This window comes from Clinocottus analis, unplaced genomic scaffold (assembly GCF_023055335.1).
Source record: "Clinocottus analis isolate CAN_PGR_092001 unplaced genomic scaffold, fCliAna1.0.p SCAF_9, whole genome shotgun sequence".
NCBI lineage: Eukaryota > Metazoa > Chordata > Actinopteri > Perciformes > Cottidae > Clinocottus > Clinocottus analis.
The window spans coordinates 11,864,825-11,884,056 of NW_027176251.1; the positions used below are offsets into that span (position 1 = coordinate 11,864,825).

The window sequence follows — 19,232 nt, forward strand, 5'->3', positions numbered from 1 at the left end:
ACATGTGCAATCTGCATAAAGCCAACATTTAATTTGGAAGCTTACGCAGCTCTCGTGCACGCACAAATGTCATAGCCATGTAATCCACGTGAAAGCAAGTCAACCTGTATAAGGATGAATGGCATCGTGTTGTTAGTTCTCAGTGTGCATGAAACACTGTGAGAGGCTTGTGGACATGAAAGACACCGCACCCTGCCAAAGTGCTCTTGAGCAATTTATTATGGGAATCTAGGATGGGAGACGGTTGCATAAACACAGTGTGAGGTGACTAGCAGTTGAAGCACTAGCGAGGCTTAGATGGGCATGAATCATCAGTATTAAATGTTGAGCAAATGGGCTCTAAAATAGCTAGTTCTTTGATCAAAAGTAGAAGGGAAAAAAAACTGTGCACACAAAAACTTTCTGGGGAATTGTGCTTATTTGCTTTCTAAGCTGAGCGTCAGATGAGAAAACTAATGTCGCACTAATATCGTTGCCTTAAATTCAAAGCTTCAGCAGGCAGCAGCTATCTTCGCTCTGCATAAAGAGAGGAAACCAATCGCCCGTCTCTGTCCAGAGATAACAGACTCCACCTACCAGCACCTCTAAAGCGCACTAATTAACACATTATATATTGTTTGTTTAATCCGAACAAAAAGTAAAACTATTTCTTGGCCGGGAGCAGATACTTCCTTGGGTCTTTTATGGTCTCACGACTCCTGGAAGTCACTGCCCCCAGAGAGAAATAGTCCTACAAAATCACCTGTTTTACTTTCATTAAAATTAAACAAGATGTAACATATTAATTAGTGAGTGACCCGTTTTCATAATTGCATTGAATAAAATCTTTCAAACGGGAATTTACAAATACAGAAAACAGCTTCTCCTGCTTTGCAACACAATTGAAAGCATATGAGCTCCGCTGAACCTGAGCCTGAACCTCACCTGCACTCAGCTGAAATTCCATTAAGTATCACATTATTATCTTGTTAACATAATATTTTAGTATAGATCCGAGTAGATTCTCCCACGTAGAATCAGTGAAGCAGGGCAGCCTGCTTCTTTCCAATGAAAATGTCACACCCTTTAGACCAGTGGAAATACAGCTGTTCTCACAGCAGGACTATTTATTCTTCTGTGTATTCAAATGGAAATATCAGAGACAGATGCGTTAGAAGAGATTAATTTTGTCTTGGAGAGAGATTCCTGTGGTCGACTTGCTCTTTTGTCATGTTGTGAATGTAATAAACATATTAATCACTGCAGAGATGGCAAAACTAATTATTTTCATTGTATCATCTCACCTCCTCAAGTCCATAGAGGATTAGCTGCTGCTCAAGCAGGAAAAAAATGGACAAATGCATTTGAAGTACAGAAAACATAGAGAACATAGTGAAGCAATTTGCTATGTCTTTTATAACATTAGTTTGCTATGGCCACTGATGTTAAGCAGTTCCGCAAAACGCTTCGCTGAGGGGACGCGGTCAGGTTGGGATACCGCACAACACTCGTCCAAGCTGGACCAAGTTCCATCAGCTTCGACTGGAGTGGAAGAACCGCTGCAGAGCAGACACCGGCTTGTGTCAGCATCCATGTTTCAGACGAATAGATAACGGGATGTTGAGGCTGACAGCAGAGGAAGGAACCAGAAGAGTTGTAATAGGAAACACACTGTGACAGCCAGACCCCTGAAGAGCTCGAAGAGAAAATGGAAAGATGGGAGGGGGCCAGGGTGTTGCATTCTAGGAAGTTCCACAGAGAAAGACTTGTACTTCGTGACGGGATGATGGATGGTTGAACAAGGGGGAGAGGGCTAGACATGTGCACACTGCCACCTGGCTGGGCCTGATGCCAAGACCGGATGACGTTGAGGATTCCAGTGTGGGATGGGTTTTTTAACCTTTAACAGGCCAGGAGTGACACTGATCGATAAGGTAGCAATTGGAGTTGGACAGTATTGGCTACAAGTAACGTCATGTATAAAATCACAAAAGAGCTCACAGCGATTGAATAAATGTCAGACAGTGTCTTCACTGCTCGAGCCGTCGTGGCTGCCCAAACACTACCCAGTTCGGAAGTGCTTAAAAGCTGCGTTCTATCGACTGGCCATCAGGGGGCGACTCCTCTGGTTGTAAAAAGAAGGCAGATTGTATAAAAGTCTATGAGAAAATGACTCTACTTCTCTCTTGATTTATTACCGCAGTAAACATTATAAACCTGAGTTTATTGTCTCAAAAGTTTCAAGTTTTTGTCTACACACCATAAAGCAGGGTATGCTTTGGGGCGGGGCTACCATGTGATTGGCAGGTTGCTACCACCGCTTTGTTCGGTCTGGGTGTTGTCTGTGTTTTCATATCAGAACTTCTAACCCTATCCCTTTGTGTTTTCTGTTTGTGAAAATGTTAACTAGAACATTTTGGTTGCTTTAAAATGTTTTATTCAGCTAATCATTACTAAGCTTCACCCTCTCGTGTCACTTCTAGTAGCAAATAAACTACATGGCAACAGCCAAAAGCTAAGATGGAGGCAGCCAACATGCTGAACTCGAGAATTCAAAATCCGTTGTGCGCAAATCAATGGGTGCTCTTACGTTGACTTCGCCCATTAATACAGACTGAAATACTTTAATTAGATATGTAGTTTGACACAGATCTTCATAGTTCTCAGGGGATGAAGTCGACTGGCTTTAGTGATGACTTTACTTCCAGCGCCACCACTAGGTTCATATTCAAATATCTCGACTACTATCAAATTGATTTCCATTAAATCTGGCATGGATATTTATTTATGAAAAAAATATCTGCAACACTTCAAATGCTGGCCTTTTGTGTACCGGTTTTAGCCATCCGCAGGATCATATCAACAATAGTCACTGTTTTTCATTATTTAGCCGTGAATTTCATATTTTTTCTCTGCCTTGCTGCAGATTCAAATCAAAGCATTTCCAAATAAAAGCCCACATTTCTAACCTTTAAAATACTGCCACCTGCCAATGGTGCATCGACCACCCACACAATCACATCTCTGCAGCTCTTGTTTTCCGCCATCCAGTTATCGCAAAGTCATTTGTCAATCATGAAAACCTGTGCCAGTAACTGTGGAAGGATTTGAAGAGGTGACGATCAGATCCGACAGAGCCATGCCTATCGTTAGGTACGTCCTTGTGGGAAGCAATCTTCCCAAGTTGTAATGGAGGGAACAATCTTTTCAAGGAAGGGATGTAACTCTGCACCAGGATGGTTGAGTGGACGTCATCTTTTTAGATACAAGGCTGTGCCGTTTAGATGTTAAGTGCTGCTTTCAATATAAACCTTGGCCGAGGTATCCGTCGTGCATCCCTGACTGACTGGTATCCATATTAAATTGCGTTGTTGAATATGAAGTCAAAGAGTTCATGGAGAAGACAAAGAAAAAGCCGACTTGAGTGCAACAAAACTCTTACCTCCGACCACGAGCAAAAAACAAAAAGCGAATTGGTCGACTTGGCAGTTTCATCGATAAATCACATCTAAATGTAATTAAAGTCCTGTTATTCTCGAAGCAAACGGATGACAAAAGCAGGCGTTCCAACTTATCACATGACATCTACCACACTGTCGGCTTTAAAGTGTAAGGACACTGCGATCCTTACGAAGTTTGTTCTCTCCAAGAGAACTTGCAAAGAATATTCATCACAAGGTGTGAAGCACAGACAAGACATTCTTGGATTTCCGAAAGACACACACACACACATACACACAATATCTGAGCGCTGACATATGTTAAACCTGCACGACAACATGAGCATATTGCCGGCTTTGTCACATCCACCTACACGCGTGTACGTATCTGAAAAAGAACGGGAACGCTGTGCTGCACGCACACCACACGAGGCCCGGCTCAGACGTATATGGACATTTCACTGGCGGCCCAAAAACTCTCCAAGTAAGAAAAACGAACACATAAACAGGTGACGCATAAGGAAATATATATATATTAGTACATGCGACTGACGTAGCAGAAGCAAATGTGCTCGCAGCTCGGGTTTCTATGTTGAAGTGGAGTGAGGCTGAGCAAACACACACACACACACACACACACACACAGCTCCATGTTACTCCAGGGTGAAGAAGACTGCGTGCATCAGCATAGAACAGTGCAGAGCCTTGAGGTGACAGTGAGACACAGAGCTGGTGTTGGCCTGACAACACCAGCCTCCTCTCTCTCTCTCTCTCTCTCTCTCTCTCTCTCTCTCTCTCTCTCTCTCTCTCTCTCTCTCTCTCTCTCTCTCTCTCTTTCTCTCTCTCTCTCTCTCTCTCCATCTCAATTCCTCCTTTTCTTCTTCCTCTCTAGCTCCTCCCTCCCTCTTTCCACCCCTGTCTCGCTCTTTCCAAGTTGCATTACACTGCTGTGCAGATATTCAATTAAAAGACTGTTGAGTGCAAACCGAAAAAAAAAAAGCCCGATGGTACCACACATACAGACACATACACACACTCACCAGGGAAGGGAGTCAAAGGGAGATGCAGACTGATATCACACACCAGTGGGCGCAATGAGATGGGGAGATTTTGGAGATGTTCGTCATTTAGATACAATCAGATTAATGTGAGAACTGTACACAGCTGCTGATCCTATCGCGCTCCCTCCACAGAGTCCACTTAATTTTCATTTGTTCTACCGTGAACACAAAGAACGCCACCGACAAAAGGAGTGGGTTATTTTTCTCCACGGTTAATTCTCTGTAATGAATTGATCAAACAATAAATGGTATTGACAGATACAGTTGGAGAAATTTGATGTCCGTTATGCCCTTTTGAGTTCAAAGTACACTTGAATGCTTTCAAGATCTGGAGGTAAGTATGTGGTGGTGTCCATCTCATTAATTCACTGTAAGATGCATGACTTTGTTTAGTCGGCGCAGATCCTTCTTCTGCGTTGCCTGCTCCTCGAAGCAAGCGGGCAGAGACAATCTGAGTATTAAAGTCTGAAGACACCTTTTTCAGCACAGCCAAGCGTCCGATGCTGTTCTCTGCTCAGTGTCTGACTTCATTCTCTGGCAGACTGCCCTGGTTTTGACCCGCAGTCCTCTCATTATGCAGAGTTAGGTGAAAGGCAAAAGTCAGACCTTAGGTAGCAGCTGCCCTCTTTTTCATCCGAGCCACTTTGGTCAAATACTTGACAGGGATTGTCAAGTTCACCAAAAGCCCAGGGTGATTAGTTTAACTGTGCTACCAGCCGCCTTCTGCGTTTTCAAAAGAACGTGAAAAAAAGTACATTGCGCAACCAGGATTCATCTGCAGGAGAATATATCAATACATTGTGACTTCAAAGTCTGCTCTAAAAAACACCAAAATACATTAAAATGAGGTTGCAAAACTCACCTTTTTTTGCATATTAATATTCTTCATATTTTCGGATAAAACGTGAGATATGGTAGAAAAGCACCAAGAGCACAGTGGAGAACAGTTTGTGTAAAAAACAACAAAATAACAACACAAATTGTCTGAGTCTATGTGTAGTCATACGTGGCTAATCGTCAGGGGAAAACTCTTTTCCGGATGAAGTAAACTTTCATTTAAAGTGTCCAGCTGTTCTTCTCCGTCCGACATCTGTTTTGATAACAAATCATTTAAAGTTGATTTGCCCACGAGGAAAATATAAAACCCCAGTACGTGACGCAGCTTACACCTTCTCTTGTCCCATACTTCATTCATAAATTATCACTTCCAAATGTACAACCACCGTGGGGAATGATTTGTGATGACTGATTAATGTCTCACTCTGACAGTTTATAATCTCCCACAAACCGCCTGCAAGTTAGAAATGATGCAACAACTAAAGAGAAAGAATAAATGAATCGTAAGTTGCTTCTTGTCAGTTTTGGCTATGCGTGTTGAAGTTGTCCGTTCACCAACTCAAACTAGTTTTTAAGGGTGTTGCTGGAGGTGTTTCATGTCTCAACCTGACTAATAACACGTTTTTGAGTTGTTCTGACTTTTTTTTTGTGAACATGGACTTTTGTCAACTCAATAAATCAAGTTTCTCATTGTTTGAGACTTAAAACTCTCCTGTGACCTATCTTTTTGTAGCTTGTGTCTTTAATGTGTTATGGCAAAGCTTGGTCGTTTCCTCTAATACTAACAAAATTATGTTAACTTCTATAAAGGGTATTTATTAATGCAGGCGCTACACCCCCTGACACTTCCTTTATAATATAACAAGGTCGCTGGGAGCAGACCTGCAGGATGACAACTCTTTAAACTGGGGAATTGTAAATTGTAATGTAATCTAATAATAATAACAACACGTCTAATGCGTGCCAGTTTGATTGAGCAGTTGCTTATTAATGGAAAAAGTTAATCGGCTTGAATTACCTTGTTTTCTCTGGTTCGATTTTAAAACTCATCACACGACTTTGAACTAATCAGTCAACTTAAATTCGGCTAATTTTGAAGGCAGCAGTTCAAATGTGTTAACACGCAGACACATCTGCAGATACAGTTGTGCATGTGTGAGTGCTTTATCTTTGAATTAAAGTAACCTCCCGCGTCATCGTGTGTCGTTTGAACCACAGCTTACTCAATTTAAAACTCTCCCTCATCAGGGCCCCTGGTGAAGCTTTGAGCCGTGCAATTATTTCCCCTACATCACTTTATTGCATTGTAATTAAAACAACACAGTTTCCAATGATGACAGACTGACAGAACAACGATCAACATCAACTCGGAATGAATAACAAGTAACAGACCTGGCTCTCAATTATACATACAGAAATATGAATATATCAATATATATTAGTAAAGCATCGAGAGCATTGATAGACAGTTGTTCATTCAGGTATTTTTTTTCCAAACAGAGAATGTGTTGTAATTGGCTTTAAAAATGACATGGAATTAACATTTATGTGCCGTTAAGTAACAAATGGGCAAAATAGATGGCACTCAAGACAAGACACAATCTAAAACTTGACAAACGCTTCTTCCCCCCAAACTGGCCACATTAATATCTACAGCAACACCATCCACAGTGTCTTTCTGTCACAGGGCTAACGCTGACGTCTCCATCCACAGAGCCTCTAAAGCGAGCGTTAGCATAGCTGCTGTTGTCATGCTGATCGTCGTGTCCCGGACATTTCTCTTACCGCTTCCTTTAATTCTATTTTTACTCTTTTGTCAAGGCGGATGTATTGCCAACTCGCCTGCAGCTCTGTCAAGGTTACTGCACCCTGGTTTCTTTGTGCAACTCTACATCTACTTTATTGTACCAACACAGCACTAACATTGCAGCTTTTATCAAGCTCTCCGTGATTCACTCCTGGGCGGCTGATGCATCGGTGAGAGCCGGCAGCAAGCTAAAGGTTAGAAAAGAGGCTCTGGCTCGTATACAGAGGGTTGCAGGCCAGGCATACAGTATGTCAAATAAAGCTACATTTCGCAACTATCTGTTCTTGATGAGTCTATGGTGTTTGTGAGAGCCCACCTTGAACTGGAGACTAATATTGATGACTCAACTGACCACAACAAAGGGACACACAAAAGCAGCTTAATTCAATCAAACCCAAATAGAGGTTCACTTAAAGTTATTATGAGGAGCTTGTCTCACTATAATGCTGATGCATCTATTTGCACAAGCAAACAAGATCATCAGCGAGAAGATTGCCTTTTTTTTTACATGAGTATCTTTAGTGCTTGTCATCAGTGCCTGGGTTGGATTGTGCCAAGACTGTCAGACCATAATGCAGTAAAATGAGCGCTTTTCCAAAGGGACGCTGGTGCTAAGAAACACTACCGCATTGTTCCACAATGACTGCCAAATTCAACACAAAATGAAAGGTCCTCGTAGTCGCTTGAAGTAATTAACATGTGGTGTGTGGATATCAGTAAAGTCAGTGCCATGTGAGTGTGGAAAAAGGTGCATAAAAGCAAAGCAAAGAGCTGAAGCAACATACGGGAGATAAAGCAAACGTGAGAGGAGCGAAGCTGCAGCAGCAGCAGGAGCAGAGCAGAGAGTCAGCCGCAGAGCGGGCTGCCAGCTTCATCCAGTCTTAAATAACCTTCATAAAATTTCATGTGTTGGATTAAGCTTCTGATGAGGAAAATTAAAGAGATATTGCGATTCAAAATGTAGGAAACTCATCGACAGCTCTTGCCATGAAAAATGTCACTTGTATGTGAGAATAAAACTGTGCAAGAACGAATGGCTTCTAATGTTGGTAATATGCAGACAGGAGTGATACACAAGTGTCAGTGGAGAGGCTGTACGATATTGAATGTACACATTTCAGACCTTTTCACATACTTGATATGAGATTCACTTAGATCTCTCACTCATAATAAGCCAACGCGCACTCCAGGTTTGAATGTGTGGAAAAGTAAAAGAAAATGTGGGTAAAAAGTAGGGCAGCGAAAGAGACACGCTCCCACCTGCAGCTGCTTTTGAGATGAGTCTGAACATAACACTTCACCCCGAAACTCTGCCCGAAGAGCTGTGAAGTGCCCAATAGTAAAAGACTGCTTGTTTTGGGAATGTGCCAGGTGTGAATGTGTGAAGCAGGTTGTCACTGAGCACACGCACTCTGCTAAAAGTGACGAAGAAGAAAACTGCAGTGAGAAAATGACTGCCATCTTGTATGGAGGTGATAGTGGTGAGTGACTAGTTGGAGTTCCTGAGGGAGTTTAAAGGCATTAACCAGCTGTATGAAGCTGTTTATTTTCCCAGAGGAATGTGTGCCAACGTGTAAGAAATTTGTAATGCCACCCCGCAGGGTTAGTGTTGGGGTGGGATATTGTCAAATGAGGCGATGGTTTGACGAATGTCTGACTGCAAGGGGTCATTAAAGGCCCTGTCTCCCACCCGACGCAGTTCACGTGCAGTGCCCATGTTTTATAGGTAGCACTTTGGTGTGCCCAGGGGCATGTTTGCTTAAAATGAGGCGTGGTCAGACACTTTTTTGGCACATTGCTATCTTGAGGCAGCAAAAAGCGATTAAGCAACAACAACAAAAATCAGTCTAAAGTCAATGACGCAGTATTTTCCTGCTGTTTAAAGGGCACTTTATTTAGATAGTAAGATTCATCTATTTAGATTCACAACTCGCACTCACTCTGCTTGTTACACACAGCCTCTTCAGTTAAAACAAGTGAATGGTGCATTAGCTCACATGCATTCAAATGGAGCTCTGGGAAAAATGGCTCACTTCACAAATTTGGAACATTGCAGACGGACACGGCGTTTAAAAGGGGATCGCGCAATGATTGGTTTGAATCACGTTTAGTCCAAAACACACCTATGATGCGCCCTAAATGGACTTGCTCCATGCACTTTAGGTTGTGTACCATACAGTAGATCATTTAAATAGTGCACAAGAACATTTTTTTATGACAACTAAAAATATGCAGAATAGAAACTGCGGAATAAGAATAAGAATATAAGAATAGCTTTGTTTGTCTCCATCAACAACTGGAGATTAAGGCACATTCTGGTTTATTACACTTGGATCTTATTTTCAGACTTTTGGCCACACTTTCTATCAGTTATGATAAAACTGCACTCACCAAAATAACCGCTGAGATCTGAAAACATCACATGTGTGACAGGGTGATAAAACACGAGCAGCGGCTTGTAAACAGGCAGTGTAACCAGATTTTTTAAAACTATGTTGAAGGAAAAACCGAAAGTGAACGTACCCAAAATGTCTCTTATAATTCCTAATTACAAAATAAATCTGTCTGACTTTTTGAGGCTGTCTAACGAAGTCTTTATCACAGCAGGTGGTGTTAGCTGGGAGTGCTTGCTCTTTTATTTGTAAACCTATCAGCGTTTTCCTGATGAACACATGGATGATTCCGTTCTTTCACCAAATCACATTTTCTGTGTTTTCTCATTCCCCTTGGCAACTGCAATACAGCCCCTGGGGGTTTCAAGCCCACCTGGTGGAGAATTTTCCGAGTAGCTCATCAACACTTCATTGATTGTCGAGCTTGCATATCAGTGATATACTGTGGAGATCAATGAGCCAAGTCCTGCAATGAAACTGTCAGCATTTCTCAGCGCCAACGCCATCGAGACACATGCCTGGAACAAAGACTAACTAATGCAGGTACTATATATGATACTATATAGATATATGGATACTTTACACTAATAGTGTACTGCAGCATCAACATATTAAACCGAAAACAAGCCGACTGGTCGGAAATCCTCTGTTTCAAACACCTTAAGGAGAAGTAGCATTCGGTGAGTGACCCTTTCAGAGAGGCTTTAAATCCCCTCATTGGTGCATGGCAGGTAGATGCAATCCCCGTGGACGAGAGAGCCGGCAGGATGCTCTGAGTGTCTGTGTGTGTAAGCTGACTACCGCACCTGAAGCTGACTAAGAACCGCGGCGTTGGAAAGCTAAAAACCCTCGTGTGTGCTGAGCTGGTGGCCAGCTGTCACTCAAACCGAGGCCGGGCTCGCTGGCTCTCTCTTGCTATTTTTCTCTTTCTGCATGTTGTTAAGGTATGATGATATGGCTGTCCGTTATATCACACCAGCCCACGGGGAATATCACACAGAAAGACATTTCATTATGTTACATAATCATCTCATTTACATATCGCTTTGCATAAAAATATGAAAGCATGGTGTTGTTAAGATTGTCATATTATCTCAAAATGCCAGCTGTGAGCAAAACGCATTGAAGAAAGAAGTGAAGGAGATCTGATTGTCAGCCAGGTGCTGGGAAGGTTCAGTCTTCTTCTTCAGCTGTTTGCTAATAATGTCAGAGAAACGATGATCATATCGCTCCATCTGACTGTAACCACCCACCCGAACACCGGAGGAGGACTGCTATCTCCGGTCCACTCGACTCTCTCGTCTCAACTCAGAAGGGCCTTGAATGTTTGAACATAAAGCCGTAGAAGTGTTGTTTCACAGGATTCGATTCTGAGTTTTGTACTTTGATGCTCAGGTGAATAAAGTTCTTTAGGAAGGTTTTCCACAGCAAAGAAATACCGTAGAGAAAAAAGTTTTTTATTCACCGAAGACTTGGAAAAGGTTATGCATGGCTTCATTTCCACTTGAGTTGATGTGTTTCGTGGGACGCATGTCTTTTGTACGTGCATGAGTTTTAGGCAAATCTACCGACGTTATCCCACAAGTATGAGATCAAAGTAATGTGTGACATCCACTATATACTGTATTATATCAAACATTCTAAATTACATTATGTTATACAGGCCTCTTTATTCATTTATAATACTCACAAACACCTCTCTGGTGCGAGTGGGTCTTCATGCTGTGTGGCGAAATGAGCTGCCTGAAATTTTTATTTGACAAATAACGTACATGACAGCCTCATGGCAGATAAAGATCAGATATTACTAGCTTGAGATTGACAGGTGGCTACAAGAGCCGCATACGGTGTGTCTCCGTGGCGCAACTGCTCAACAGGCCAAATGTGGTGATTTCCATTCAATGGTTGCAAAACCACCAAGACGGTGACGGACAAATTGCCAAACTCGACGCTTCCAAACCGTACAAACCAATGCGTGACGTCACAACATCTACATCCACTTCTTATGCACGATCTTGTATGTCTGCATGTATTCCCGGAAATAGAAAATGTTGATCTTTGTATAGCCAAGCAATGTTCAATGTGGTGTTTTTGTTGTTGTTTGTTAACTACCTAAGATACTACCTTAGAACGTTTGCCTAAAAACACAAACACTAAATTATATAATATATATTCTTTTGTTTAAGTCTTCCTGAGAATGACTCAAATGACAATTTTGAGGTTGAATTCCAACAATTTACCAAGACTAAACTCTGTGACTTCCAGTTTGATAATGAGTCACTGTTTGCAAGAGAATATGCAACTCAGTAAAATATTCAGCACAAATAAAGCAGTTCAGCAAAGTGCAGTATCACTCAGCCCATACATCGAACCAGCACAGCGCATATGCTGCTTCGTGAAGTGCATCACTTGTTTGCAGGGGGCCTCTGGGTCCATGTCCATCAAAAGCCAAACACAAGAGTGGAGCAGATCATTTGTATTCATTCACAGTTCCAAAGGCAAGACAGGCAGATGATTCAGCAAATACCTCCAAACACAAGCCCGGGCTTCATAGGGCCAGATTCTCCCTTTCTCCTGGGAGTGAATCACAAGGTTTATAAAGCGTCACCCTGCACAGTAACACAGCTACTCCAGCTCACACGGGCGCAAAACGCCTCTTTTGTCAAAACACTGTGAATGAACTCTTATCACTGAGCTCAAGCCACCGAAGCAGCCAATTATGCTGTTCTATATCACACAGCGATAGACTGAAAATTATTTTTTTATCCAGCTTGTCTTCATCATACAGTTATAACGCACATTAAAAATATTTTACAGTAAAAAGGAAGTAACATATCTTTCGAAATGTTTTTTTGGGCTTTGCCTGGACCTATTTAATAAATACATTTTTTGGGGGAGGGAGGGGATTGTTCAATATCTGAATATGTAATTACTATACTTATAGCCTGACAGCTTCCCAGCTTTCACTAATGACGATTAAACTCCTCGGCACCGGGCTCAGTTAACAGCTAGCTCGTGTTGATGGAACAAGAAAAGAATTATACATGTTGCTGGTTGGGGTTATTTTACTGCACATTAAGAATTCAGGCTTAAAGGTCAACCGGGACAAAGTGCTCCAAATCACTGCTGAGCCTACAGAAATACAAAATCAAAATCAGACTTGCGTGCTGTGTCTTCTGTCAGGTTTGCAGACAAAGCTGGTGAACCGGCAAATGGGACACAGGACGAGTAGACTTACATTTTCATACCTGCCCTCATATTTCATTCACTTCTGTATCAAGTTGTCAGTTTCAGATATTTTGTATTGCCTGCCTGTAAGCAATACCTCAAAAGAAGCAACACATTTTGAAGATGAAGAGCTTGTTTCTTCCACACAGACACATGTGCACTTACAAACACATGCACCTTTACAGTGATACTGCATCAATTCTTAAACATATCAAACAGTCACGTATAGGCGAGCAAGTCTGTAACGATTGTATATTTCATTTCCCAGTGAAGACTATCACCAGAGGGGTAAAAGACATGCAGAACATCCATAAACCCAGCTGTGCAAAATTCACAAACCAGCAAATAGTTGTTGGCTTCTATAGCAATGCTCTGACTTTTGCAACTTTAAAGAAATACTTTAAAGAAATACAAACAAGCCTTCCCCTCAACAGCAGAACGATCATCTGTGGAGATCTTTCTTTGGTGCCGACACGGCGCTGTGGAGAAGCACCTGGCTATGCGGGACTAATTTTAGTAAAACAACAATGATTAGATTTGGGATGTGAAGCAAGAATAATGAATAAAAAAAACTGTCTGTCATTGGTGTGTATATTTGAAGGACAAAATACAGGTTGTCCTGTGCAGATAGAACAGAAAGGTTTGCAAACGTATTCGTCTGCTTCTGCTGTTTGTACTTCTTGACACCGGTCTGATATCTGCAGGCAGAAACCCTCGTAATCCCCCCCTCCTTCCTGCAGATAGGACAAGACTGAGCCTCTCATTAGATTATACCTCTTCAACAAACTGAAATCAAGAGCTCATATTAGAGTGCATAGTTTCTCCTCCTCGTAGTTGAGACAGCTAGAAAGGCAGCCACCACAGCCGCGTCTCAAGGCAGCTGATGAAATAATCTCTTTTTAATTCTTGTAATAACTTGATTTACACAATGTGCACATTTTACACATTGGGGGAAAACAAAGATTTGACTCAATTTGACATATTGCCATGTCCAGGCGGCAAACTCTGGTTCTGAAAATAAAGCCATGTGGAAGTGTCCTACGTTTGCATTCTCTCTACTGGCCATCAGGGGGCGACTCCTCTGTTATGAATTTACTCTATTTCTCTCTTGATTTACTCCCTCAGTAAACATTGTAAAGATGTGTTTATGGTCTAATTCACTAGTTTTGTTTTCTTCGATAGAGCATGACGTTAATTTAGTAAATTCTGGTAAAAATATGTGTAAAATAGATGACAAAGCAGGGCGTGCTTTAGGGCTTGGCATGCTTGTGATTGACAGGTGGATATAAGAGTCGTATATAGTGTTACCTTCATTCACAGGTTTCAAAGAACACTGAGATGGTGATGGACAAATTGACAAACTCAAGGCTTCGAAACCGTAGTCCACAAACCAATGGCTGACGTCACAACGACTATGTCCACCTCTTAATCTATTATGTCCGCATGTATTCTAGGAAACAGAAAATGGAAATATTTAAATGAGCCGAGGAAGCTATCAGGTTCAATGTGGTGGCTTTTTTCTTGTTAACTAGAAAAAATTAGGAACAATTTGCCTTAAAACACAGTCACTAAAATAATTCAGAGAAATCATCTATATTCTTTTGTTTAAGTCTGCCTGAGCTGACAGATCGGAATGACTCATGACGCTCGTCTCAGCACGAACAACAGCAGGAAAGTCTAACACGTTGGTTTTCTCATGCGATGTGTCTTTTCTGATTTTTATTGTGTCTTTGTTGTATCCCTCTCTTTTTGGAACGAGCAGCCAGCCTTGTTGAGTGGGTGAGAGGAGTGGGATGGTGCCGGGACTGTGGAGCCGGGAGGAAACAGGTTCAAGGCTGTGTGGTGAGACGGAATAGAAAGTGCAGGATGGGGAGAATGACAGTATAGGGTTAGGAGGAGGTTCAAAATCTAGTATCCATGCTGATGCTGTATTATTTATATCTAAATCTTGAATACATTCTTTCAGCAGACACTGAAAGAAAAAGATGCCCAGAATGCAGCATCGCTGCTGAAATGCACTGTTAAGATGTTGAATGAAGGTCACACAATTGCTTTGCTGAGCCTGTTTTATCACAATTGTCTGGTAAGCTGAGATGGCTCAAGGAATAAGTGAGATGTACAAGGACACACTGAGGAGAAGTCCCGTATGTTTAAACCACTGGTGCTGCAAAACTATTCAGCCAAAGAATTCAACCAATCAGCGTTGTAATGTTGTGTTCTTTTTTCTTTTCTTTTTTTTCTCCCTGCGGCTAAGTCGTTCAGATAATAAGGTTCCTATAATAACGGAGCACACATAGATGAAGTCAATTTACAATTTGAACACAAAACATTAAATGGCAAATTCATTAATGGGGATTATCACGTTGCGTTCTGCAGAGGTTAATGAGGGAGAGAAGGGGCAAATACACACACTTTCTTTTTGTTTGCCGACCGTGCATCTCACTACAACAACTGTTAGTAAAGTATGAAGGACTGTTCATCTCATATGCTGTGGAAATTAGCTGGAAATGTGTCCTCAACTGACATCCGGCCGTGCAGATACTTACATCATAATATTGTCGGCCACGTTACTGCTAGAGGTGAACAGGGAAACATTTTAACCAATAGGTATCACCATGGATCTTGCCCAGACTCACAATCACACAAATATCTTTTGTATTACGCATTTTCTGAAACCATATTTTTCATAATGCAAATGAGCATTACAGTGTTTCATTTTGCTGACATCAGAGTGAAAGGTTTTTACATTTCTCCGTGAATCAGAAACTACTGTCAACAGCCACACATTAACAAAATGTTTTAAAAATCAGACTATCAATAATAGAGGGAATATATATATATATATATATATATATATAGATATATATATATATATCTATATATATATATATATATATATATATATATATATATATATATATATATATATATATATATAATAGTAGTAATAATAGTATCAGCAGTTTAGAAATCCAGTATCAGTTGGACTCTTATCTCCATACAATGGAGTCCATTGTAAATCTGACCCGAAACATAATGTAACATTGAATTTGTATCAGTCATAAGTGCAGTAGTAACGCTATAAAATAAGTACAAATGCAGTCGTTTTGCAACAATGTATGTAACAAAACATAAAACCAACCCAAGAAGAACTATTTTCTTAACTAGTTAGGAAAAGTCATTTTCCACTGTCACAATCATGAAAAGTTAATTAAGCCTCATATTTGCATGAAGTGCTTATGCTGCACTGTAATTATAGCAAAATAAATGCCTTCATTATGTCTTAATTAACTCCTTAACTTAAAATCTTTTTTTGGAAGCTTAAAGGTAAAGAAAAGTAAAAAGGAAGAGGAAAATGAATGCGTCTGCAGCGCTTGATGTGTTGTATGACACAGGAGAAAAACCTCTTGGGGCATAATCGCATATCGAACATGGAGCCCGATATCTTCCATCTGACTGTGTCACTACATCAAGCTTCCAGCTGGGATTGTTGTCAAATGTCTCCATTCATCAATATCTTGTGTAAAAGGCAGCTTTTACCCCTCTGATGAATAATGAATCAAGGTTGATATATTAATGTTGTCACAAACACATGGATGCGTGTTTGGCAGCAGCAGTTTAATCTTCTTTCGGAAGATGAAAATATTGTAAACGGATAGAATTTGAATCCACTGAAGATGGCAAGGTCATGCCTTTCAATTTTGTGAAAGAAGCAACTCGTTCCTTATTTTCAAAATGAATAAATGGTCCTAAATGTTTCCAAATGTGTTCAATGGATGCCCAGTTTAGAGGTATATGAATGAACCCTGAATGCATATTGAATTAAATTACCTTCATAAAAACATTGAGAGAGAAAGCAGCCTCACTGCTCCATCTCATCCTGTTAGGTCACTTGACATTCATATTGTTTGATTCCTGTCTTCACCCTTGAACTGTGAGCATGGCTTTAATACTAATTCCATTGACATTATCAAGGGCTCACGTCAAAATAAAAAGCCAACCATGATGGAAATGTATGGAATTGTCTTATTGTATGATGCTTTGCGCGATGTCCTCCTGTGTGTCGCACTACTGTAGCAGAGACACCCAGCATGTTCCTCTCAGAGAGTGGTAATAAAATATGCTGCTGCTATTGCAAAGGATAGTGAATGATCATGCATGCAGCTTTCTTCTTACACAAGCCACAGAGATATTTATTGATTCAAGATGTTGTTCGACATTTTGGGAAATACACCGTTCTGCTTTCTGGCCAGAATTAGATCAGAAGACCAGCATTACTCCCATGTCTGTACGGTAAATGTGCACCTACTGCCAGTTTACCGCAGGTTAGCTTAGCTTAGCATGAAGTCATGTGCAGTCCTTTCCAATGCAAACAACGAGGGTCTATGCAGAGTTTGTTTTTTGTACAAGGGAGATATGAAGTGTTAGCGGTTTAGAGCTGAACCTTGGTAGGCTCAACACTATGCATCAGGGAATCTTTATGAAATAGGTCATGTGGCTCCCTGTAGACGTAATCTCCGACTGTGGCCTTACGGCAACCTTGATCTAATAATTACCACTTGCCTGTGGCGCACTAGTGACCACAGATGGTCCACAATGGTGTCAGTGCATCGTGGCCCCTAGCGCTGCAGACTAACATACGTGAATATGTTGACAATACGCCTGGGCAACATGAACCGGTATTGCTGCCTCAGCACATTTCACAGCTTGGTGGGACCAAGTCAACTGACGTGTCAGGGCTTGACTGCTTCGAGGTCAAAGAGCAACTCATTTGAAAACTGGGGGAAAGATGTATCCAGTTGAATCAGCACAACTGTTGCGGCAGATTCATAGTCGAAATGGACGTCGCAGGGGAGGCCCTTAAAATAGCCGAGTGAGACGGAGAGGTGGAGGGTGGAGAAAGAGGGGAAACCTGAGCGGGATATTTGTCGATAGGTCCGGAGAGACTGAGACAAGCAAAATAAACAGAGGCGGCTATCAGAGGCTTAGTTTCACTGAGTCCAAGCAGAGTGTGCAGAGATATAAAAGCATGAGAGGAGAAGGAAAAAAAAGAAAAGAGTGAGAAAATAAAACTTCTCGATAGAGAAATAAAGAGACAGAGTTCAACATATGTGCACGATCATCAAGGTATCAATACAGGAATTTCATTTCAAAGCAAGATGACAGATAAATCACCCAACGTCAGAATAGCAAGGCAGAAATGTGGTGGAAGGAAAACAGCTGCCTTAAGCCCGTTCTGACGGGATGCTTTTATTTCCGCTCAGATGCAGAGTGCCGCTGTGAGTGTGTGATGCTCGTGACACAACGGCTCAAAGGATGCAAGGATCGTTATATCCCTGTCGTTGCTATGCAACTATCCCATTATTATAAGCAGGCTAACTTAAAGTAATACAGGTGATAATGTTTTTTTTTCTTTCTTAAAACCAAAATGGACAAGATTGAGAAGTTAAAATTAAATTAAAAGCAAAAAAAATTTCATGAAGTCCATCACACAAAAGTTTTAAAGTAATACAAGAAATAAATGAAAACTTTTTTTGGGGGGGGGAACTTCCCTAAAACCTCAATTAGAATATTTCAGAACAAGAGTATCTGTCTGCTCACCCATCTCGGGATGGTGCCGGCCCTCAACAGGAACGCTGACTGTCCGCCGCAGTAGCTTGTTCCTGTGAGACTCTGAGCGCCTCTCACGCATCAGCAAAGGGTGAACCTGCACGGAGAGAGAGAGAGAGAGAGAGCACAAGGTTAGTACACAGACACACACTGTTGAGGTCCTACGGATGAACACACAAGTGAAACTGAACATTGTTTGTACTTCTCTTTGTCTTTGAGAATTAACCGCAATACTGTCTGACTAATCATTCTAAAAACAGCTGTGGCTGAATTACTCTTTCAGCATTTCATGGTCAGAAAGCAAAGGGAATAGATTGAAAATATTAAAATAGCTGATAAACAGATGCTAAAGAGATGCACAATAGGTGCCAGCAAGGAAGCCACAATTGTGAATGAACATATGAACCTTCGATTAAAGCAACTGCCAACAGCAACTGAGTACATCAAATTCATAAATATATCTATGGTTGAACAGTTTTATGGTAATCTTTAAAGTTGTAAAACCTCATTGAAACAAAAGTAAATGCAAGAATGGCTCGTCTGGTGAGAGAAGAAGCGGGTTCAGTTCATTGTATGATTCATTATGTCTCATCTGAAGGAACTAAAAATCGAGAGAAAATAGAATAGAAAAAAGAAAATATCTATAGAAAAATAAACCCACATTTCACAGCTCCGCTGCATTTGGCCCCACAGCCCCTGAATTCATAAAAATTGGGACTTGAGGGAAAATAAATGTCAGAATATGCCACACTAATCAGAAACACTGGTAAAACAGTTACACACAGAAGATATACAGCATATACTGTAAAGTACAGAGTGATAAATCTTGACCGAACACCGAAGCAGGTGCTTTGTTGGCACTGGGCCCCAGAACACC

General features: G+C 41.1%; 1 protein-coding gene across 9 annotated transcripts in view; it reads right to left on the bottom strand.

Annotated features, from left to right (window-relative positions):
* syngap1b (synaptic Ras GTPase activating protein 1b) overlaps window positions 1-19,232 on the bottom strand; it is a 126,256-nt gene that overhangs the window by 63,242 nt on the left and 43,782 nt on the right. For all 9 annotated transcript variants that reach the window (XM_068569937.1, XM_068569942.1, XM_068569938.1 and 6 more), the window contains exon 3: window positions 18,347-18,452. In XM_068569937.1, coding sequence (XP_068426038.1) covers window positions 18,347-18,452 — 106 coding nt within the window. The remainder of the gene's footprint in view (window positions 1-18,346; window positions 18,453-19,232) is intronic.